Source organism: Carassius gibelio, chromosome B15, assembly GCF_023724105.1.
Source record: "Carassius gibelio isolate Cgi1373 ecotype wild population from Czech Republic chromosome B15, carGib1.2-hapl.c, whole genome shotgun sequence".
Classification (NCBI taxonomy): domain Eukaryota; kingdom Metazoa; phylum Chordata; class Actinopteri; order Cypriniformes; family Cyprinidae; genus Carassius; species Carassius gibelio.
This window is the reverse complement of record NC_068410.1, coordinates 14334979-14359053: the sequence shown is the minus strand read 5'-3', so window position 1 is coordinate 14359053 and position 24075 is coordinate 14334979. Positions and strand designations below refer to the sequence as shown.

The window sequence follows — 24075 nt, the reverse complement described above, 5'->3', positions numbered from 1 at the left end:
AGCAGGAAGCATGAAGTGCTCTAAAACTTCCTGGTATACAGCTGTGTTGACCTTTGACCTCTGAAATCACAGTGGACCACAGTGACCAACACCAGCAGATGGCATGGCACCCCAAAACATCACTGACTGTGGAAACTTTACAATCTAAAATTAAATCTAAAATATCTTAAACTGTGTTCTGAAGATTTTACAAAGTATCTGTCAGCAACACACACAGGGAACACTCAGGTAAGTGGGAAATCACAACAGGCTCAATGGATGGACAGAGGATAAGGACGGCAGGATATTCAACAGAGGGGCAAGGTAGGCATCAACAGTTCAGTAATCGAACTAAACTGAGTGAGTCACAAGAGTCCTTCCTTTGTCTTTCAGATGGTGAGGGCGCAAAGGGATTGTAGGAGAACACAGGTAGGTAAATGGAGTCAGATAAGAGTGAAGAGTAGCAAACTTGAAACCAAATAGCGTGAGAGTGCTTGATTATAAAGACTGATGACGCTGATGGTAGACAGGTGCAGTGATTGTGTACAGTAAGCAGGTGTGTGCCATGGAGGATTCTGGGAAATGTAGTGCACATAGGTGACTGGTCTTGTGACGGGCAGGAAGACATTAAATGTTGAGCTTGTGACAGGAATCATTCTTCAGTATCAAACCTCATCTGATTCTGAAATGCTGTCTTAGCTAAAGCTTCTACACATAGAAAAATCAAAACCAAATCACCATAACTTGTTTTCAACCGTTTTATGCATCATATTCTCAGGTTGTTGAGACATGGCCAAACAATTTGGAGGTTTATTAAAATTTAGGCTTATGAAAAGGAAAAAAGTATGCCTATTATACAAGATTAAAATGATAAAATTCAAACATCTTCATCCAGGATGAATAAAGAGGTGACATACACAGTTCTGCAGCTTCATTGACAGTGGAAGGAGTATTCAGTCTCTGATTGATCACCTGAAGAAAAATAAAGATGTTAACATGCTTACAACGATGGAAAAATGTACATAGAATCGATCTGAATAAACAATTAATATCTCACATGACAACAACTTTCAGCACTGACATATAAAATCTTACTTGTTTGGTAGTAATCATACACTTTGACAACAGCTGGCTTGAGATTCTTTACTGGAAGAACCTGTTTCATTTGTATCAGGTAGTTCTTTGGAATATTTTTGGGGATCTGCAGGAGGAAAAAACTGATCAGTCATGGACATTAATAATAAAATGTTTATGAATCAGTTAATATGACAGTGATTCTTGAAACATGGGACAAAACATCTTCAGCAATTGTAAATGCTATGAGGTATATATATATATATATATATATATATATATATATATATATTACACACACACACACATAAAATAAATAAAAAATCATTTTAACCCCTACAAGGTTTTACTCCAGCAACTTAAGACTGGTTTTGTGCTCCAGGGTCACATATTGTTAGCAAGTCAGACTTGTATTAAGAAGTGAGGTAAGAAAAAGAAGATTGTACAATAAATCAAGATTTGGAATTGTTGGTCACATGTCAAAATGTATTCCATCTTTTAACAGGAGAATGTGTTTTGAAATGTTAAAAACATCTTGATTACTTGATTGCAAAATAAGTAATGGCAAGGTAAAAAGAACATTTTGATAAAAAAAAAGAAAAAATTGAGAGGTTGAATCAAATAGTACAAGGTTTTACTTTTCAGTATTGCACCCTGTTTTCTCCCATTCTCAAAATTAGGGATGACATAAAATTATATAAATGTTGCTGTTCTCTCACCTCCTTCAAATACACTATGACATGATCATCTTTAGCATCAACACGCTCCACAAGTGAGGAGTACATTCCAAGCTGCGTGGAAAAATTGATGGTTATTCTCAAATTATTGAACTCTAGAAATTGTAGAAGTTTGTGATGAAACACTGCACCATTGATGTATCAGCTGTGAATCCAGATAAGAGTTTAATATCCACGATGACCATGTTAGTCCTTTCCTGTAGACCATCATATCTGGAAAAAAAAAGCAAACAGATAAAATGGTTTTAAATGCCTCATACTGTAACAAAATTACAAATTAGTGAAAATTGTTGTTAATACATTAGTGATGTCCCCTAATCATTAGTCAACTTTGACAACCACCCTTGACCAAGAACCACTTATGGTTATACCATTTTTGTATGTTAATGCTATTTTAAACAAGTTTAGGAGAAAGTTTTGATTGCAAAATAAATAATAGTTTAACAATTAATTATTACATATCAACTATGGAACATTTGGATTTGTGCTGAATGAGAGAGGTACAATAAAATTTTAAGCCATACATTTAAGCCATACGTCGGCTTTGCATTTTGCTATGCAATCACACTATTTTCCACAAATTTAACAATATTCCATGAGTTGTTCCAGAGATATGCATTATATAATTGAACATTTGCTATTTTGGCCTTTCACAACAAGTGTCATTTGCTATGTAACACTGGGAGATGACAAGACATTAGATATTAGACAAGAGACAGTCTCTGTCTTGCCACAAATTAAATTAATATCATGATACATGACTAATAGCATAAATGTCAACTAGTACTAAACTAGGAAAATCTTTAGCTGTGGCCAGGTTTTAGTCGAGACACACAACCACACACACACACACACACACACACACACACACACACACACACACACACACACACACACACACACACCTATATATAATGTGTATTTGTGTGTTCTTACTTGACAGTGAAGTTCAAGAAAAAAATTTGCCCCAGTGTTTTGCAATCTCCCTCAATCTTTGCATCAATGCTCAATGTTTTAGTTTCAGTAGGAGTCGGGATGTTGTAGAACTGAGCGACCTGAGAGAGTCAACATGAACAAAATTAAATAAATAAACGAATGAACCATATCATAGCAGAACAGATGCAAAAAGCTAAGAGAGGAAATACAGAAAGAGAGTGAAGCTGAAATCTCTACAGACCTGCACAGACACACAGGCTGAGCCCTTCACTTCAATGCTGTATTTGGCTGGGACGTCCTGCAGCTGCTTCTCCTGGTACAGTAACTTATTGTCCTGATTGACATCAAAGTGGTGAGTGTCTGCTGCTGACTGTACAGTCACTGTGCTGGAGCCGTCAGAGCTGAACACTTTGGTAGCGTACAAAGACAGAGCCTGAAGAGCCACCACTGTGTCCTGAGAAATAAATGTGTTCAGTAATGTGACTTTTACCCATTATTCAGCAATCATGTGTTTGAATTGAGTAGTTTGAGTCACCTGTGTGGAGGAGAATCCTCCATAGGCATTCTGCTGCTTCACAAGCCAGCTGACAATCCTGTTAGCAAAGCCCAGATCAGCTGTAGTGAGTGAATCAGCAGAGAGAACAGCTAGCAGCACATATGAGCTGATCTCCACTGCCAGAGAATCAGAGTCATCAGCAGAAGCAGACTGAGACCAGTGGAGATGAGACCCTTTAGGACACATGGACAAAAGAGACACCAGTATAAAAAAGTATAGTCATATAGGACAACAGAAAGTCATCAGAAACAAATATCTTACCATCTGAAATAGCAACATCCTCCAGTTTCTTGAAAAGCTGCTGTCGAGTGTCTGTGTCATTAGCCAGACTGAAGGTGTAGGCGAGCAGAGCAGTGGTGTAAGTGTTTTTGACATCCTCAATGACAGACCTCAAGCAGGACAAACCTTTACTGATGACAGGGTCCTGAAAGAAACAGAGAAACAGCAGCTGTGAGTATTTTTTTCTATGAGATTATACTGTGTTTCCTGTAGATGAACTTACTGTGACTGGAGTTTCTAGTTCAAGTAGTGATGCAGTAATGTAGGCCGTCATGGTCACATTATCATTCACTCCACCCTGGAATAGAGGAGAAATAGAGTTAAATAAAGTAACACTCAAAACTATTAGAGGAAAGTTCATATACACAAGACTGATGTTAAAATTAAAGCCAAAATATATTTTTAAGTCAATTTACAATTTTACAGGTGACAGACAGACAGAGACGGATAGACAGACAGACAGACAGACAGACAGACAGACAGACAGACAGACAGACAGACAGACAGACAGACAGACAGACAGACAGACAGACAGACAGACAGACAGACAGACAGACAGACAGACAGACAGACAGACAGACAGACAGACAGACAGACAGACAGACAGATAGATAGATAGATAGATAGATAGATAGATAGATAGATAGATAGATAGATAGATAGATAGATAGATAGATAGATAGATAGATAGATAGATAGATAGATAGACCTTCATTCTGTTGTTGAACAGTCTTCCCTGTTGGATAAAACAGCCGTCTGAATCCCGTCTGCTTATTAACCATTCCTTTGCACTCTGAATAATTTGTGGATCAATAAATATGTATTTCTGTGCTTTGCCAAAAGACCTCAGGACAAAGGCAGTCAACCTGGTGTTTTAAAGTTTTATTTAAAAAAAAAAGATGTCATCATTGTATAAACAAACCCAAAATATCTCAAACCAAATGATTTAAACATAGAAATTTCTTCCTTTTTTAACTGTAATTGTAGAATACAAACAAAACTCCCTTAACAAAAGATTGAAAAAAATATATATATTTACCATGTATTTCCATCACCATGACCAAATGTGCTGTATGCCCCATCAAAATGCTTGTAGTTCAGCTGTCTCTGGTATCCTGTTTATTGTGATAATAATTTACTTTAACTGTTTGTTTGGGGTGATCTGACTGTTCAGCTCAATGGACTGACATTCATTCGTGTTGAAAAATGAACAATTTATTATCAGTCTCAGTACTTTCTTGAGAAATGATTGTTTTCTCTCACCACTCTTAAGGAAGCCGGTGGCTCTCTCTCTGATGGCTGAAGTGAGCTGCTCTGTGTTTTCCAGATACTGCAGAATGTAAATATTAGGAGAAAGAACAGCCATGTTTTGTTCTCCACAGCCGTACGGCATCTTTAGTAATCCGTGAAGATTTGTCAGTGCACGACCCAGTATGTCCCCTAAAAACCAAAGACAAATCAAAATCACTACATTTAAAAAATCCAAACACAAACTCTTAATTTCTGCTTGTGTATGTAAATGTTACCAATGACTGAAACAGTAGATCTGGCTGATCCCTCTATCACATCTTTAGGAAGATTCAGATCCACTTCCACTGTGAGACTGTCACCTATGAACCAGAGAGATAGAAACAAATATCATTGATTAGCAGAGTAACATTATAGAATTAACATTCTAATACTGTCTGTAAAGTCCCATAAATAATAATAAAAATTAAATAAAATCACAGCCAGATATTATTGCGATTAATACACTTTGTAAAAAATAAGACAAAATAGCCACAATTTTGAAATTACAGTTGTCATGAAAGGTTTACAAATTTCAGCTCTCTTTAATATAACAGACATATGAGCATATTTTGGTATATGGTTTATGTTTAGAAAATAATGGGCTAATTAGTCTTTACAGAACAAACCGGCCAAACAAATTTAATTAATCAAAATTCTCTGAGCAACTTTTTGTTAGTTGAAATCTTTCTTGGTCCCCTAAAAACTAAACACAAGCCAAATAATCACAGCATTATTGTTTCTTAAGACTCAAAATAATTGTATACAAACCCTTTGGACACAGTAACCAGCTGTAGGTCTCAGTCTTCTCAGTTCCTTCAGCCTGCAACATAAAACAATAAAATCAACACACCATACTGTATTAACCAGCATTAGGGTAATGGATAAATGATGTCATGGACAAATCATGGATAAATTACCTGTACAAGCAGACTTCGTGTGACTGTGTCAATGCGTCCTCTCTCTGGCACGCTCACAATCTCATTGTCACACACAGTCTGGGACGACTCAGCCTCTGCACTGACTGTAATATTCAAGACTCCTACAACACAAGACATGTACGTGAAGATACAAACATACACAAACACAGAGAAACAATGATTCAGACTGGAAAACTCACCAAGAACAGAAGGAGTGAGGATCCATTTAAAGGTTTTTCTTCCATTAGCACACAGACAGGATGAATACTGTTCATCAGAGGAGGCTTTGAGAGTGTAGTCTGAGGAAGGAGCTGGAGTCACTTTAACCTGTCAATCAAACACACATGATTAGTGGCAGATTTGATATGATTGAATAAGACTAAGTCTGAAGTCTCACCATGATGCACTTGGACAGATAGTTGAAGACAGTGGCCTTCAGCTCAAAGATCTCCCCACGGATGATGGAGTAAGGCAGAGAGAGCTCCAGGAAGAAGGGCTGGAAAACTGTCAGCTGAGCAGGAGGAGCCAGACCCAGACCTTTGGAGGACAGACAGAAGGCCTCCGTCTCCCAAGAGGTGATGGTGTCAGGAACCGTCACAGGAACCTGAGCTGATCCAGAGTCTCTATTTGTGGAATTACAACAACAGGTCTATTTGATTCAGACTCTGGCATTAAGCATCCATTTTTCCCTGTTATATTTAATATTCAGCACAGTATTTTTTTTTTTACTTAGAATCTGTAAAGAAAGTATGATTTTTTTTTCCATCTGGACTTGAGGGAACATGATTTATTAAAGATATGTTTCAATATGATTTCAGAAGTACTGATTATGTTTCACAGACCCCACTTCAGCAAGCTCCCAGATCCATGTTTCTGGAAAAACGGTTCGAATCGTCACTGCTGGAGAATCTCTGCTGGATGTAGCATCTGGCAGTGGAGACATCCCTAACCTTGCCTCATATGAGACATGTTGACGATACATAACTGAAAAGATGTGGAAATATGTACAGTTAAACAGTGTATACAAAGTAAACAGATATACAAAGTAAAACAGTGAATAGAAAACAGATCATCATAATACAGTTTTATTTTAGTGGAGTTTTTTTGTTTAAATTATTTTAGTTTACTAACTGTAGTTTTTATATTTTAGAGCTGTCATAGTTAATGCATTAACTTTAATTGAATTTTATTTAGATTTAATAATTTAGTGAATTATAAAGATACTTCATGTAACTATACTTCTGTATCTGTGATAAGTCAAGCCTCTGTATGACAAACACTGAGGGAGTCGCACAGCCAAATTTGTTGCCATCTTCAATCCCACTCTCTGTGAAAGAAAAATGGCACTTTTAATTGTCAGAACAATCAGTTTGGCTTTCTTGTGCAATTACTTATGAATGTACAGAACTGACCCAATCATTATCTACAGCACTGTCATTCATATAATCCACCAACCTTTAAGGATTCATAGGCCTTGTCTGTTGACAGATCTCTTCGGGGTCTCACATGCAGACACCCCTGCTCATCTTCAACAGTTTGAGTATAACCAGACACTGATTGCACTGGCAGCAGGTTGAAGATCTGTCATATGACCACATTCACATTAATGTCTATTCTCGTAAGATCAGGATGCAATCTTAAATATAGATGGATCATAGTAGAAATATTTAAGTATAGTCTGTTCTCATTTGATTCATCCGGTAGATTCCCAGAAAAGACACAGGTAGTCAATATGAATTTTTAATTATTTACACCTTGTCAGTATCCAGACGTTTTCCTGACTCCAAGATCAGGACGCTCTGATCTACAGCACTGAGGCCGCACAGTGAACCAGGTTGAGCTGAGAGATGGAGAGTGTTTTTCTCACCAGGAACTGCTCTAGCAGGAGAAAACTGCAGAGAAACCTGTGATGACAGTAAATATTATTTATTTTAGGACTGAGCCAGAAATACAGTTTCAAGAGGCTTATTTGTCAAGATACAATACATACCTTGTTACTGAAACATTTTTCCACATCAAATTTTGTGCTATGAACAACAACATTTTCACTGGGCAGAACACAGTAGGCCAGAATCTGCACTTCAGGAGCTAGATCTGCACCAACAGACAGTTTGAATGACATTGTGCCACTTGCTGCTCCATTAGAAGACTTGACTTCAACCTTCTCATATCCATGATGAACAATCACTCCTCTGGACAAGACCTGAAACAGACAGATGACACTCCAATGACAAACTGACCAGTGCAGCCAGTTAATACTGTTAATAAACAATGAATTCATCAGTGTATCAGTGTACATTCTGCACATTCTCACCATATAGACAATGTCAGTTTTGAAGTCTTTAGCAGTCTCTCCAATAAAATAATACTTGATGGTCACTGTAAACTCAGCATCACACTTTAATGGTTGCTCAATATTTTCTATAATCAGTTCACTTAATGATGGGGTGTATGGAGTGACAGGCCGGAGAAGCTGAATTGTTTTTTTATCATTAGCGAAGTAAGGTGTTTTGTAACCATAACCATGATAAAGTAACTCTGGATACACACTTGCCTGAAAAACAAAGAAAATAAATTTGCTCAAACAACTGAACCCTCCAGCAAACACAAAAGAAAACTAGGTAAATAAAGTGATCATACCATCAGAGTCATATCTTTTTCAGGAAGACTAGATGTATTAAGAGAGAAGCTGGCCAGTCCATCACTGTCTGTAGTGAGATTTAGGAGCAGTTTTGAGGACCAGGTTTGGCCCTCCAAAAGATAAACCACTTTGTTTTGAATTGGTGCATCTTTGAAATTTGAGAGTTGGATCTGTTGAAAATAAGTTTTTTTAAGGAATAAATGATATAAGAAGAAGAAGAAGAAGAAGAAGACGAAGAAGTTGAATCAATGTTGTAAGACTGAGACAAACTAATTTTAGACTTACTTTTCCTTCTATAACTGATCCATGTTCATATGTTTTGGGCAAGTCAGTAAGTGTTACTTTTCCAATTTCATAAGTGAGAGAAATAGTTTCAGATTTTGTCATGGTGATCTCTGTAAATGGTAAAAATATTTATTTTTCATTTCTAAAAAGAAATAGAAAAAAAGAAAATGTGTGTAACAAGGATCTGACCAAATCCAACATCTCACCTGTTCCTTCTTCTGTGACTGTTGCTTCAACATGAAGAGAATTCTGCAGATTTGTCTTTAGTGTGGAGTTCAAAAAGACTGATACATCTATGGTATGGATGGCACAGCCTGTCTTTTTTATCTAATTATAGTAAATGAACACATAAATTTACTAAAGAGTGATTTGCTTGGATCAATGGAAGAAATATATTGTGTACCATTACTTGTATTGAATTTCAGCTCGCATACCTCAGTGGTCTCCTCTAAACATAATGGATTACTATCAGAGGCATAATGGTAGGGCAGAATATTACGGCACACTTTTACCCATGATTTACCAGGTACAGGCTGCCCATAAGTGTATCTGTGAAAAAGGTACAAGCAACAGATACAGCCAAGGGTTGAGTTAACAAAATAATAAATTAGGATAAAAAAAAATTACAGTAAAAAAAAAAAAAAAAAATGAATTCAAAATAATACAATAGAAGAAAATACTCTCTCTTAACGCAGCTAATAAAATAAACCACTCACTTTCCGCAAACCTCAATAACCAGTTCTTCTTCATCAACACTCACTTTATTGGGTCGTTTTATAGTAACTTCAAACTTTGGCAAAACTGGAAATCAGAAGGTAGAAATTAGATTTTTAGTAGTCAAACTAGAAATTAATATACAAAGATATTACTGAAATATTGAAAATTATTTCTTTTTATGACTTACCATATTTTTTCACCTCAAAATCATGTGATATCATCCTGTCCCCAATATAAGTCTTCAGTCTGTACACACCTTGACGTGTCTCTGGGTTTAATTCATAAGAACGCTGCAAAATCCATCTTGTTGAAGAAACATTTGTCCATTGACCAATTCTGTTACCCTGATTGTCCTATTTAGACACAGTTCAGATATTTAGTTACAGTTAGCACTACATGTCCTCCTGATCATTAAAGAATTAATGAAAATACAATAATTGCAAATATAATATATACAGGTGCATCTCAATAAATTAGAAAATTGTGGAAAAGTAATTCAACTCAAACTGTGAAACTTGTGTTTTAAGTAAATTCAATGTACATACACTAAAGTAGTTTAAGTCTTTGGTTCTTTTAATTGTGATGATTTTGGCTCTCATTTAAAAAAAAAAAAAAAAAAAAAACACCAATTCACTATCTCAACAAATTTGAATCTGGTGACATGCCGATCAGCTAATCAACTCAAAACACCTGCAAAGGTTTCCTGAGCCTTCAAAAAGGGCTCTCAGTTTGGTTCACTAGGCTACACAATCATGGGGGAATACTGCTGGTCTGACAATTGTCCAGATGACAATAATTGACACACTTCACAAGGAGGGTAAGCCACAAGCATTAATTGCCAAAGAAGCAAAGAATTTAAAATGTGTGTTTGTTATGACTGTACAGAAGTTTTTTTTTTCTTACCTCAAGCACGACAGAACCATACTGCAAAATAACAAATAATTATGAAATTATTTGGGATATCAAAAGGATTAATAGCTATATATATATATATATATATGAAGAGTTCAGATGCAAAAGCCTCTAAGTGCCATTTGAAATTTTCATCTAAAATTAGGATTTTTATCAGGCTCCTATATTTATGATCAGTATTTTCACTTTAATAGCCTGGAAAAGGACCTGCACATTGCCATTAAAGTAAAATGACTCAACCTAAGCATATGGAGCTTAATAAAAATCCTAATTTTAAATGAAAATTTCAGATGGCATTTAGAGGCTTTTGCATCTGAACTCCATATATATATATATATATATATATATATATCTATCTGTATTCAGAATGCAAAAGAAGATGAGGGAGATAAAAATCTAAGACAAAACAAATCAGACCTGCTGATCAAGCGGTGCCAAGTTTGTATCCATGGTAACAACTCTAAAGTTCACTGTGAAAACAAAAATGTGTATTAAAACCTCTGCTTTGCGTTCACACTACAAGATAAAAAAAAATGAAGTTCCCTATTAGGTCACTCTCTCAATATTGCGTAATTGCTAGGGAAAACGCCTTTCTCCAAAATGTACTGAAGCCAGGCAATAGTATGTTCCTGCACAACCAGAGGCTGCAGATTCAGGACCGCTGATCAAGGACCGCAGTTCTAGGACCCTAGTTTTCCGTGACAGCGCCACCTACCGTACTGGACGATATAGCGATGGCTGCAGTTTCAGGACCGCAGTTCTAGTATCCTGTTGGTTTAGTTTGCAGTCACGTTACTTTGAACATCGCATCAATATATTAATCTAAGTAGTATTTGTTTTTTAATGTGCTTTTTGATTCAAAATGCAGCAGAGGTTAATTACTAAGTGTGCTTTGAGTGACAATTTTAAATTTAAACATTTATTAATTTAAACAAACAAATGTATTAATTTAAACAAAAATATAAATGAAATATGGCCAATGTGGGCTGGCCCACACAGTATATATATATAATTTTTTTTTTTTTTTTTTTTTTTTAAATGATAGAAATCATGATTTTACATCTCTTGTCTATGCAAATGGATGAGAGAGTCGATCGCGCGGCCGACAAGGAGTGTGTTTTGTTTGCATGTGAGTGTTTTGCCCTCCCTCCCCATTTAGTTTGGTGTACTCCATTGTGTATCTTGAAACTCGGCCCCTTTCACGACATCTAATTCTAACAGAGAGAGAAAGACAGATTTGTCCGGTACAGCAAATTTCTCTGAGCAGCAGGCCACTCTATACGAACAGCAGAGACCGAAGTGGCAGCACAGTGAGATTAGGAGTTTAGGTGTGGACCCTGTGATAGGTCAATCCCCTGTTCACCTAAACCTCCCATGTCTAACCTTTGGAAAGGATATTTGCTGCCTCTCTACCTGGGCTGTCCCATGCAGTTGCAGTGCTAAATGAGTTTGTCTATTCTCCAGTGAATGAGGCCTACAGGACTCCAGCATTCTCCTCACCCCATTTCCAAGTCAGGATCTCAAGTTGACGGGAAAATGGCCTTGCAACTGACAGTGCTGCTTACAAGAGGAGTTTTACAGAGGCTCAAAGTTCCTCATTTGCAAGACACAAGCAGCCCCCTGCCTCTGAGCAGTGGTCTGCCGTGCAGAGCATGAAGAATTTCCTGTTACTCAATTGCTCAATTATATCATACCAGTAGCCCCTTGGCTCAAAACAGCAGCCAGTTGTATATAGAGCTCAGGAAAGCCCCAGTTGCTCATGAATTCACACTATATTAGCAGCCACTAGCTTCCAAGCAGCAGTCAGCTGTGTGCAGAGTGTAGTGCAGTTTCAATTGATCACTTATTTACACAACATTAGCAGCCCCTGCCTTAGTACATTGGACAGTCGTGTGTAGGTCATTGAAAAGTTCCAATTACTCATTAATTTGCACAATATCAGAAGCCCCTTGCCTCAGATCAGTGGCCAGCAGTGTATGGAACATTTTCATTCATGTGATGGCAGCAGCCCCTTGCCTCAAAGCAATGTTTAGGCAACCCTAATGTAATCAGCCCCCTACCTTAGAGTGGTGGCCAGCAGTGTGCAAAGCACAGGGCATTTCCAATCACTCACTCGTTCACTGCATGCGAGCAGATCCTTCAGGCCAGTCATGAAAAGAGCAGAGACAGTCCGGTTGCTCACTTATTTACGTGATGTAGACAGCCCCCTGCATTTAAGTTGTGACACGCCATGAGCAGAGCATAGAGAAGTCTCAGTCACTCAATCATTCATGCGATGCAAACAGTCCCCTGTCTCAGCACAGTGGTCAGCAGTGAGGAGAGTTCAGAGGAGTACCAGTTTCTCATTTGTTCATGTGCTTTAAGCAGTACCTGCTTAGAGATGGTTGTGCGTGTTGTGGCTTCACAATTATCACTTTATGCTTTGCTGCATACCTCAGTTGTAACAAGTGGTTATTTCAGTCAAAGTTGCTCTTTTATCAGCTTGAATCAGTCGGCCCATTTTCCTCTGATCTCTAGAATCAACAAGGCATTTTCGCCCACAGGACTGCCGCATACTGGATGTTTTTCCCTTTTCACACCATTCTTTGTAAACCCTAGAAATGGTGGAGCGTGAAAATCCCAGTAACTGAGCAGATTGTGAAATCCTCAGACTGGACCGTCTGACTCCAACAACCATGCAACGCTCAAAATTGCTTAAATCACCTTTCTTTCCCATTCTGACATTCAGTTTGGAGTTCAGGAGATTGTCTTGACCAGGAACACAACCGTAAATGCACTGAAGCAACAGCCATGTGATTGGTTGATTACATAATTGCATTAATGAGAAACTGAACAGGTGTTCCTAATAATTCTTTAGGTGAGTGTAGAGCCCCACTTCAGCTGCTACCTGCTATGTTTATAGCACCACTCCACTGGTGAATTGCTATGCGTGGCAGTCACTCCCCCTCTCAGAGTGGTGGTCTGCCTGATATAAAGAACAATTTCCTATGGGTGCCCACTAAATCTTTAAGTTTCTTAAATATACAGGGTTAGAGCACAGCATATAGGGTGTTTCCATGCGAAGTACGTGAAGCCTTGAAGTTGCAAACCCCGGTACAGTAGGTGGAGGTATGCACCTGAACAAGTTAGTTGCGACCCGCCAATAAAATGAGAGAGGGGGGGGGGTGCCCGCTAACCCTCATAGCATGCTTCCCACCCCAGAACTGTGATCTCTCATGGATGGTACAAAACAACTTTTTTGCACAAAGTGATTTGGCTGTGGTCGCACTCATTGGTGGCCAAGGGACTGGACCGTGTCGGTGGACCAAAAATATGTCTACTTCATAGGCGTTGGCATATGTCAGTCACTATAATGGCTTCTTGCCATAATTTTCAGAAAATCCTGGACAAAGGTCCAGGCAATAAGAATTTCAAATCAAACAAATAGGGTGTTCTCCTCTCGTCCTGCTACATGTCCAGCTTGTGCAGAGAAATATTGTCAAATAGTGGGACCTGTCATTGGGACTGGCTCGGGCATTGCAGACTTATGAACACAACCAACCAGTTTTGCGTGAACGAGCAGCTGTTTGTCTACTTTGTGGGTGCTAAACATGCCATCCAGTCCAGGAGAAGAGACTGTTGCACTAAATAGTGGAAGCTATTAGTCTGTTTTAAGCCTCCAGAAGAGTTGACTGCCCAATAGGTGTTTGAGCCCACTCCATGAGGAGTTTGGCATTGTCATGGGCCTTATCTAAAGGTATGTCTTTACAGGATATTTGTTGAGCAGCATGATAGTCTTTAAAAGCCACATTTGATAGGTTTTATAATTCCCTCTTTTGCACCGCATTGTTTTGTCTGTGCAAGGGAACAGCCACTGGACGAATCTCCGGCATGTGCTTCAGCTAGATTGTTTAGGCTGGTATGCCATGCTGTAGCTCGCATTAACAGTGACTGTGTATGTGCAGCCTATACACCCATAGCACAATTACTTTTTTCAAGTTACATTCAATGATTTTCATGTAGCTAGCTACTCTACTAATTAAGGCTTGCACCGACTACTCGATTAGTCGAATAGTCGACTTCAGTGTCCTGCCATGACGCTTTAAAGGGTTAGTTCGCCCAAAAAAAACTTTTTTAACATGGCTGACACTCCCTTTAAGTTCAAACAAACCAATATCCCGGAGTAATTCATGTACTCAAACAGTACATTGACTGAACTGCTGTGAAGCGAGAACTGAAGAAGAACACCGAGCCGAGCCAGATAACCAACAAAACATTGACTCGTCACGAGTCAAGAACCGTTTCTGTCAGACGCGTCCGATTCGTGAACCGAGGAGCCGATGATACTGTGCATGTGTGATTCAGCGTGAAGCAGACTGACACACAGAGCGTCTGAACTGAACTGATTCTTTTGGTGATTTGATTCTGAACTGATTCTGTGCTAGTGTTATGGGCGCGGGTAAACCGAAGGCTTGAATCAAGGGCAATCCTCGCCAATGATGCCATTACGTCGAGCGCAAAAGAACTGGTGAACCGTTTTCTTCAACCGGTTTATTGAATCGAACTGTCCGAAAGAACTACTGGTGATCCGAATGGTGTTCGGTGTTCATCTTCACAGCATTTCAAGCAGTGTACTGTTTGTGTGCATGCATTACTCCGGGATATTGGTTTGTTTGAACTCGGAGGGAGTGTCAGCCACATTAAAAAAAAGTTAACATCTTAAGTCATTTGTGGATTAATGTGTATTAGAGATGCGAACCGTTTAAAACGATTCAGTTCGACTTGGTGAACTGAATGATTCTTTGCGAACCGGATATCCAGACTGCTTTGATTTGAACTCTTTCTCACAACAGACACGGAAGAGAAGATAATGCTGAATAAAGTCGTTGTTTTTGCTATTTTTGGACCAAAATGTATTTTCGATGCTTCAAAAAATTCTAACGGACCCTCTGATGTCACATGCACTACTTTGATGATGTTTTTCTTACCTTTCTGGACATGGACAGTATACCGTACACACAGCTTCAATGGAGGGACTGAGAGCTCTTGGACTAAATCTAAAATATCTTAAACTGTGTTCCGAAGATAAACGGAGGCCTTACATGTTTGGAACAGCATAAGGGTGAGTTATTAATGACATAATTTTCATTTTTGGGCGAACTAACCCTTTAAGCTTGATGTCGACTTGTCGCCGGTCCTATAGAGGGTGCAACAGGATAAACATTTGAAGGAATTCCACATTTACGCTCCAAATTTACCTTTCCAAACAGTTTAAATGACAAGTAAATGTATACTCTGAAAGGTCCACAAGACATGTGTGACTATATTACTGGATGCTCGAAATTGAACAGGAGAACGCACATTCTAAACTGCTTATTGTACAGGTAAGGTAATCGCTATTCTAATCTAATGCACAGCTGCACTTTAATGCACACACATAGGCTATAGACAGCAGCTTGTATGTCATCTGCAGATCACTTGGGCACAGAATCATTCGGCGTGGAAAAGTACTCTCAATGCTGTTCTGTGATTTTTCAACAAAAATGGTTTAGAAACTGAAAAGTTTTATAATGTATTTGTTAATAACTAAATCCCACAGCTTCACTAATAGAAAAACTAGGGTTTTGTTCATTAATGACGTCATCAGCGACTAGTCGACTTCATCACATAAAATTTGACTTTCAAAAATCACTAGTCGTTTAACCCCTACTACTAATATAACTAGTGATTGTACCCCACTTTGTGACATTAGTATGGATGTGTGATGTATGTGTATCCTGCGAGAGGGCTCGACAAATCAAACATGCACCATTCAAGGCTGCATTCTATTTGACAATGTTTGTATAACCCACTAATGTGAGCTTGCTGCTTCATTTTTATTACCTCCTAGTGCATATGCTTTAGTTCTGTCACTGTGGAGCACGATCGGGTAACAGTTGGGGGTTTGGGTTGTTGCTCAAGAGCACCTCATTCATGGTACTGAAAGCGGGTGAGAGCACTGTACATTCACTACCCCCCCCCCCCCCCAACCCCTTGTCTGTTTACAAACCCATTGAAATGTTTACTCGTATGCTGGACTTTGCAACAGTAGTCATTATTGATCTATGTTTCTACATCAGTTCATTGCATGATGATAACATGTTTTACTTGAAACATTCACAGCTCACCTGTCTGTCCTGGAATATAGATGGGCTTATCAGTCTGGATAAAGGTCAGAGGATGGTAATATCTGAACATGACTTTTCTCTCTTCAGACAGCTTAAAGGACTCTCCTTGAAGTTCTACCTTCATTTTCTGCACAGATTCCGTTTCTACCAGAGGAGCCTGATTAAAAAAATATATAAAAAAGTAAAAAATATATATATATTAATGTAGACATTATATAATTCACAACCTCTGCAAACATGCAATCTCAAAAAACTAGATGCATTATGATTATACAAACATATTATAATTTACTGATGACAAACCTTGAAATTAAAGCAGCGGTGGAACTCTTCCTCAGCTTTCTCCTGCAGTAGTAAAGTGCTCTGATCACCATTTACAAGATAAATGTTCATGACAAGGCTTTCATTGGGTTTGAGAAGACTTGCACACAGTTTGGCCTCAGATCCTGACTCAATCACTGCAGGAAATGTCACCATGAAATATCTATTTAAAAAAGATAATAATCATACAATAGTCCCGAAGTCCTTAGATATGCATGTTTCTTATGCTATAAGTTGTCTTTCAAAAACCCAACCTTTTTTCTTGCAACACAGTCCAGTTAAATAAATACAGGAGAAATCAAAGTACAATGATTAATGTAATGTAATGTAATTTTTTTTACATCTAAAAATCAAAACATTTCTAGTTGTCCCAGAAAAGTACAGCTTTTTTATTTAAAGTGAAAAGTTTTTGAAAAAATAAAATAAAATGATAATAATAATAATATATAATTTAAATATTTAAAATGAAAGTATAATGAAGAATATTTAAGAATCTGCACAATTTAAAGGTTAATTATTACTATTTAAATATTCTTTTGCCATTCAAGATTTTATTACAAATAAAATAAAATTCCTGTCTTTAGCAGAAATCATAAAAAACTTACGGCCCTGATGTTTGTCCATTGACACAGAAAAGAAGGAAAGCGAACAGAAATAGCCCCTTCCAACAGCAGGTAATGTTCAGATCCATGATGACGAGTGATCATGACATTAACTGAAATGTCTCTTATAAAGGCAGTCTCATGCTAAAGGAGGTCCTTAAAAAACAGTTGTATTGATCCTCTGATTAATGATTCAACCATGTAGACAACACCGTTTGTGCCAATGTGCGTTGGTTGGTTATTTTGTAATGATGAGTTTGATCAAGACCAAGCATCAAAATATTACAAGTAGATTAAATTCAGGTGAAGATATAATAAAACTTTATTCACACACAAAATACACATTCAATAAACATTAAGTTCTTCACAATGTAATTCTGAGTTGACAACATAGCTTAAAACTTAAATGTTGCATATTGGAATGTCCAAGCATGTAAACAGTCTAAATAGTAATTTTATTTGCAGTCAAAAAATAAACTGAACAGTTAAAATCTTAGTAAATAATATGAAGGCACTCAACTGAAATCTTTAAAGTTCAGAGAACAGTTGTCAACTCTCACAAGAAAAATAAGCAACCACAGCTTTTCAGAAACAAGCCCCCAACAAGAAAAGAATTATTTGATTGTTTATTGTCATCAGTGTTACTTATTATTATTTATTACCAATAAATGAGCCTGCATCATATTGAACTAAAATCACTCTTTTATTTGAAAAGCAAAAACTGAAGTTTACTTTTTTTGAAGCAAAACTTAAAGGTGTCATATGATGCGATTTAAATGTTTTCCTTTCTCTTTGGAGTGTTAGAAGCTCTTGGTGCATAAAGAAGATCTGTAAAGTTGCAAATACTAAAGTCTCAAATCCAAAGAGATATTCTTTATAAATTTAAGACTTGTCCACGTCCCCATAAAACTGCTTGTTTAAACACGCCCCCACATGTCTACATCACTGTGTGGGAAGATTTGCATAATGCTGGCTAAATGTTCACGCAAAGAAAGGTGCTTTGATTCTCACTGTTGCGGTCAGCGTCATGTCGTGGAGAGGCTGTGTGTTTCATTGTGAAAGCGAAACAACTGTTTCACCTTCAGAAGGAGCACAATATCGTGCTGTGGATCAATTAGATCAGTTTCATGCTGGTGTTTTGACCGAGACACACCATAACAGTATATGTTTATACTGGGGCGTAACATTTCCATCACATGCTTGAAACATTCGGTCAATCACAACGCATTGGATAGCTGGCCAATTAGAGCACACCTCGCTTTTCTGAACAATAAGCTTTGTAAAAAAAAAAAAAAAAACGATGTGTTTCAGAAAGGCAGGGCATAGAGGAGAAACAATAATAATAATAATAATAATAATAATAATAATAATATGCATTATGTGGAAAATAATGTTTTTGAATCTTAAACAAAATAAACACATTCATTACATCAAATACACTAAATAATGTTCTTTTCAGCAACATCATATGACCCCTTTAACAAAAAACATTTCTTTTTTTTTTTAAAGAAGCTGGTCGGGTATTATGCAGACTAAGCAAATCTGAAAGTAAATGTAAATGTGATCTGAAAACCTAATCCTACTCTGCAGGGCCATATCTTGCAGAGTTTAGCTCCAACCCCTAATAAAACACATATGAACATGCTAATCAAGGTCTTACTAGGCATGTTAGAAACTTCCAGGAAGGTGTGTTGAGTCAAGTTGGAGCAAAACTTTGCAGGATGTTGGCCCTCCTGGGCCAAGTTCGGAGACCCCTCGTCTACTTAGAAATGCACAGCCACTGACCTTTAACTGTGTAGACAAATAGTGGGCTGTAACAACTGATAATTACACCCACTCAAATTGAGTGGGAGAGCAACTACAAGTTCTTTTCAGAAATAAATTAAAACAAGATTTTACTGTTTGTTTATTATATTTTTTTATGTTCAGGGGTAGAAAATGGATAAACAGCTTGAATATTCAATTTCCTTGTGTGGGCAGTAATGAAATGCCACTTTCCGCTGATTGGTCAAGCATTGGTAAAAAAATTTTTTTTTTAGTTCTGCAACATAATTATAGTCCTCCACTGCTACTGTACAGTTAAAGAGTTTCACAAGTGCACACACAATATAATAAATGGAGTAAGGGTTATGCATATTTGGAGTACAGTCTGAGGGGAGGGTAAACTCCAAAGTATTGTCCCACATCTTGAACCATGGCAGAACAGCAGACCCAACAGTAAGTGGCATTCCCTTTCCCCGCGTTAATGTTTAGCTTTTTAAGAAGTCTTGTTTATCCCGCTTATCCGCCGTGCCTAAAATGGAGGAACAGGCAATGTTTATTTCCGTGGCTCAGGTGAGCCCAGACCCCATCGCCTTCACGAGGGTATTTGTGCCAACTCCCTCAAGGGGGAAACCCTTGTGATGCTGTTCCAGATCGTGATAACCTACTATCGTCCCGTGGAGCTCCCAGACACAAACAATCTTGACTGGAAAGAGGCAGACATCCGGTGTCTTGGGAGCCTCCAGTCCTGACCCGGAAGCCCTCAGCCGGCAGTTCCTGAACACAATTAGCCGGTCATACCAAGGTCAAACCCGCCGCCGTTCGTGGCTCACCCAAGCCCACCAGCTCATATGGCAAGCCTGTTGTACATTAATACGTTAAGCCCAGGAAGGGCCCCCGTTCCAATGTTAAGCCCAGTGTCATCTTCTGATCCCCAGAGCTTGCTCCAGTGTCAGCGCCAGCCCTAGAGCACCCATCAAAGTACCTAGATTTTTTTTTGTCCCTTTTTTTTCTCCTCCGCCTTGGCCCAGGGTCACAGAGAATATGCCATGGCTCCCAGAGTCCCCTGATCCGTCTTGGCCTCCCACACACACACAACAAGAACGAGCGCGGTGCACAAACACACATAACAGTATGAAAACTCCCGCTTAATACAAAGAGTGACGATGGCGGAGAGAGCAAAACATTCCAAAGTACAACATAATTTTTGCATGTAATGGCGAAATCACAAGCAATCTGTCAAAGCATCTTTCAAAAGTGCATTATGTGCAGAAAGAGATTGTTTCAATATGATGTCAAAAGTACTGATTATGATTCACAGACAAAAACGGTTCGAATCATCACTGCTGGAGAATCTTCTTTAAATTTGAGATTTACTGGTACTTGTGTTTGGCTATTCTCCACAACAAATTCCATAGCCACAAACAGTGTCACTTGAAAAATACCTTCATACAAGCAAAGGAATAGTAAGTATATTTTAAAATGTCATATAGAGATTTTTGAATAAGGCCTAATGGAGGGTGATTTGGTCAATCTTAGAAGAAAAACATTAGTGATGTGTCCACTCCAGTGGGCTACTTTGTGCTCGCTTTGTCAAAAGTTTGTTTCATTTTATTTTTATTTTTTCTAAAGCTGCAAGGCTCTCGCTTAAAATATTCTATGCCAGGAGTTAGGATGACTAGGCTGTGCCCAGGTCTAAGGAACCTGTGATGATACTCAGATCCATCAGCCGTCTCCATCTGTGCCTTCGGATCCACCAGCTCTTTCTCCATTGGTTAGCCTCCACACCATTTACATCTTGACTCCTCGCTCCCTTGACTCTGCCATGTTTTGTCAGCACTGGGATGCTAAATAAATGTGCCTTGTTTTGTTTGATGATGCAATCTGCTTGATTGGATCATGGTGATCGCATGTTAATGCCAAGTGTAAATGCATCCTTTAGTCATCACATTAAAGCCATTCTGTATATATAAAAAAGGCTAGTAACGGATTTGACTAGTCTTTGTGAGGAACCAAAGCTGACATTTAATTAGTGCAAAGACTTTGCATTGCAAACTTGTTTATGTTAGGCTCAGCATTGTTGTTAATGTTTAAGAACATTGGAGAAATAATTTTCCCCTGCAAATGCCAATCCAGAAACAAGAAACAATTTCTGTGTAGGAAGATGGAGGAACTGCAACATCACTTCTACTCGGTCCTCCACTGACATAAGAGAGAATGCATAAAACTACATGTATAAAATTATAAAATTATAATATTTATATATTATAAATATATTATTTTTTCAATGCTGGAGGTAAGTGCACCTCAGGGGGTAGAACTGAGAACCCCTGTTAGAGGATGAGCACTTATAGGTTGAGCACAGGATGAGCACAGTATAATGGTCATAAAATGGCCACCTTACAGTATATGGAGACATATCTTATAACATTTTAGAAAGTATGTCAGCAACACACACAGGGAACACTCGGGTAAGTGGGAAATCACAACAGGCTCAACAGAGGGACGGCAGGATATTCAACAGAGGGGCAAGGTAGGCATCAACAGTTCAGTAATCGAACTAAACTGAGTGAGTCACAAGAGTCCTTCCTTTGTCTTTCAGATGGTGAGGGCGCAAAGGGATTGTAGGAGAACACAGGTAGGTAAATGGAGTCAGATAAGAGTGAAGAGTAGCAAACTTGAAACCAAATAGCGTGAGAGTGCTTGATTATAAAGACTGATGACGCTGATGGTAGACAGGTGCAGTGATTGGGTACAGTAAGCAGGTGTGTGCCATGGAGGATTCTGGGAAATGTAGTGCACATAGGTGACTGGTCTTGTGACGGGCAGGAAGACATTAAATGTTGAGCTTGTGACAGGAATCATTCTTCAGTATCAAACCTCATCTGATTCTGAAATGCTGTCTTAGCTAAAGCTTCTACACATAGAAAAATCAAAACCAAATCACCATAACTTGTTTTCAACCGTTTTATGAATCATATTCTCAGGTTGTTGAGACATGGCCAAAACAATTTGGAGGTTTATTAAAATTTAGGCTTATGAATTGGAAAAAAGTATGCCTATTATACAAGATTAAACTGATAAAATTCAAACATCTTCATCCAGGATGAATAAAGAGGTGACATACACAGTTCTGCAGCTTCATTGACAGTGGAAGAAGTATTCCGTCTCTGATTGATCACCGGAAGAAAAATAAAGATGTTAACATGAATACAATGATGGAAAAATGTTCATAGAATCGATCTGAATAAACAATTAATATCTCACATGACAACAACTTTCAGCACTGACATATAAAATCTTACTTGTTTGGTAGTAATCATACACTTTGACAACAGCTGGCTTGAGATTCTTTACTGGAAGAACCTGTTTCATTTGTATCAGATAATTTGGAATATTTGGATTTGGATAATTTGGATAATTATCTGGCTCGGCTCGGTGTTCATCTTCAGTTCTCTCTTCACAGCAGTTCAGTCAGTGTACTGTTTGAGTAAATGAATAACTCTGGGATATTGGTTTGTTTGAACTCAGAGGGAGTGTCAGCCACATTAAAAAAGTTAACAGCTTAAGTCATTTGTGGATTAATGCGTATTAGAGTTGCGAACCGTTTAAAACGATTCAGTTCGATTTGGTGAACTGAATGATTCGTTCGCAAACCGGATATCCAGACTGCTTTTATTTGAACTCTTTCTCACAACAGACATGGAAGAGAAAACAATGCTGAATAAAGTCGTCGTTTTTGCTATTTTTGGACCAAAATGTATTTTTGATGCTTCAAAAAATTCTAACTAACCCTCTGACTAGGACTGAGAGCTCTCGGACTAAATCTAAAATATCTTAAACTGTGTTCCAAAGATAAACGGAGGTCTTACTGGTTTGAAACAACATCAGGGTAAGATATTAATTACATAAATTTGCTATCTGGGTGAACTAACCATTTAAGTATTTTTTTGGAGTATGTAGCTGTACGTTATTTGAGTTTTATATACTTCACCAAACTTTTACTTTTACTCTATACAACATTTCCTAATTATAATCGATACTTTTTGTAAGACTGAATTTAACGTCAGTAATGTTTTATAACAGTTTGCTTAGAGTTTTGATTTGCAAGTAATGACGTAAAGTATAACTTCTGTAATTTTCTTTTAGAGGCAATTTTGGTATTTTCTATGTATATGTTTCATTATTATTTTCTTATGTTTTTGATGAATAGTTCCGGTTCTGTTTCTTTAATGGCCACGCACTTGCTGTTAAACGAGGTTGAATAGGTGCGATCAGGGAAATAAGGGAGAAACAGTTTTTTTTTACCGTCTTGCTGTCATTTGTGGATACAACTTGTGTTTAAACGTTTAAGTTAAAGGAATTTCATCATAAGTTAAAATGCAATGTCATAGGATATAAGAACCAACTGGATTTTGTAATTTTGTGTTTTGATTAAACTCACATTTGTTACTGACTTATTGACTGACTTTTGTGACGAGTAAGAACCCATTTTTCCTGCCATGTCACCTACACTTTTACTCCAATACATTTCCCAGAAGAATATTCGTTACTTACTAAATTTAATGAGACAACAGAGACTAGTAAAATATAATTTAGATGTAGATGTAGATGTCTCAAGGCATTTCCTCTTCTTCCACTGATTAGACTATTCATTTTTCAGTAAAGTCAGCTTCTACATCATACACTACAATACAAGTTTATTTATATAGCACATTTAAAAACAACTGGTCTTGACCAAACTGCTTTAGGTTTTTTAAGATTGAGGTTGTTAGAGCTAATATTTCTCTCCCATCTACTTTTTTTATCCATTTCTACTTAAGAGTTACTAAGAGTTCTCTGCTCTTTTTAATCAGTATGAGCCGAAGAAATCTCATTTGGATTCATCAGTTCTTGCTCAATTTAGACCTATATCAAAACGT

The 24075-nt window shown here is 37.8% G+C and overlaps 1 protein-coding gene across 1 annotated transcript; it reads right to left on the bottom strand.

Annotated features, from left to right (window-relative positions):
* Positions 1-723: 723 nt before the first annotated feature.
* On the bottom strand, positions 724-17502 carry LOC127972269 (alpha-2-macroglobulin). Its single transcript, XM_052575665.1, has 34 exons — positions 17396-17502; positions 16773-16953; positions 16470-16626; positions 10741-10793; positions 10315-10335; positions 9599-9764; positions 9411-9495; positions 9129-9243; positions 8901-9021; positions 8695-8804; positions 8409-8579; positions 8083-8322; positions 7759-7971; positions 7523-7672; positions 7224-7349; positions 7008-7095; positions 6611-6752; positions 6166-6391; positions 5969-6095; positions 5769-5890; positions 5620-5671; positions 5088-5171; positions 4825-5001; positions 4601-4676; positions 4271-4427; positions 3785-3859; positions 3544-3706; positions 3262-3455; positions 2968-3180; positions 2727-2845; positions 1922-2003; positions 1773-1844; positions 1075-1180; positions 724-951 (listed from the first exon to the last, which is right to left on the bottom strand). The coding sequence occupies exons 1-34, from the start codon at positions 17479-17481 to the stop codon at positions 911-913; spliced, it is 4311 nt and encodes a 1436-aa protein (XP_052431625.1). The 5' UTR covers positions 17482-17502; the 3' UTR covers positions 724-910.
* Between the last annotated feature and the right edge of the window lie 6573 nt (positions 17503-24075).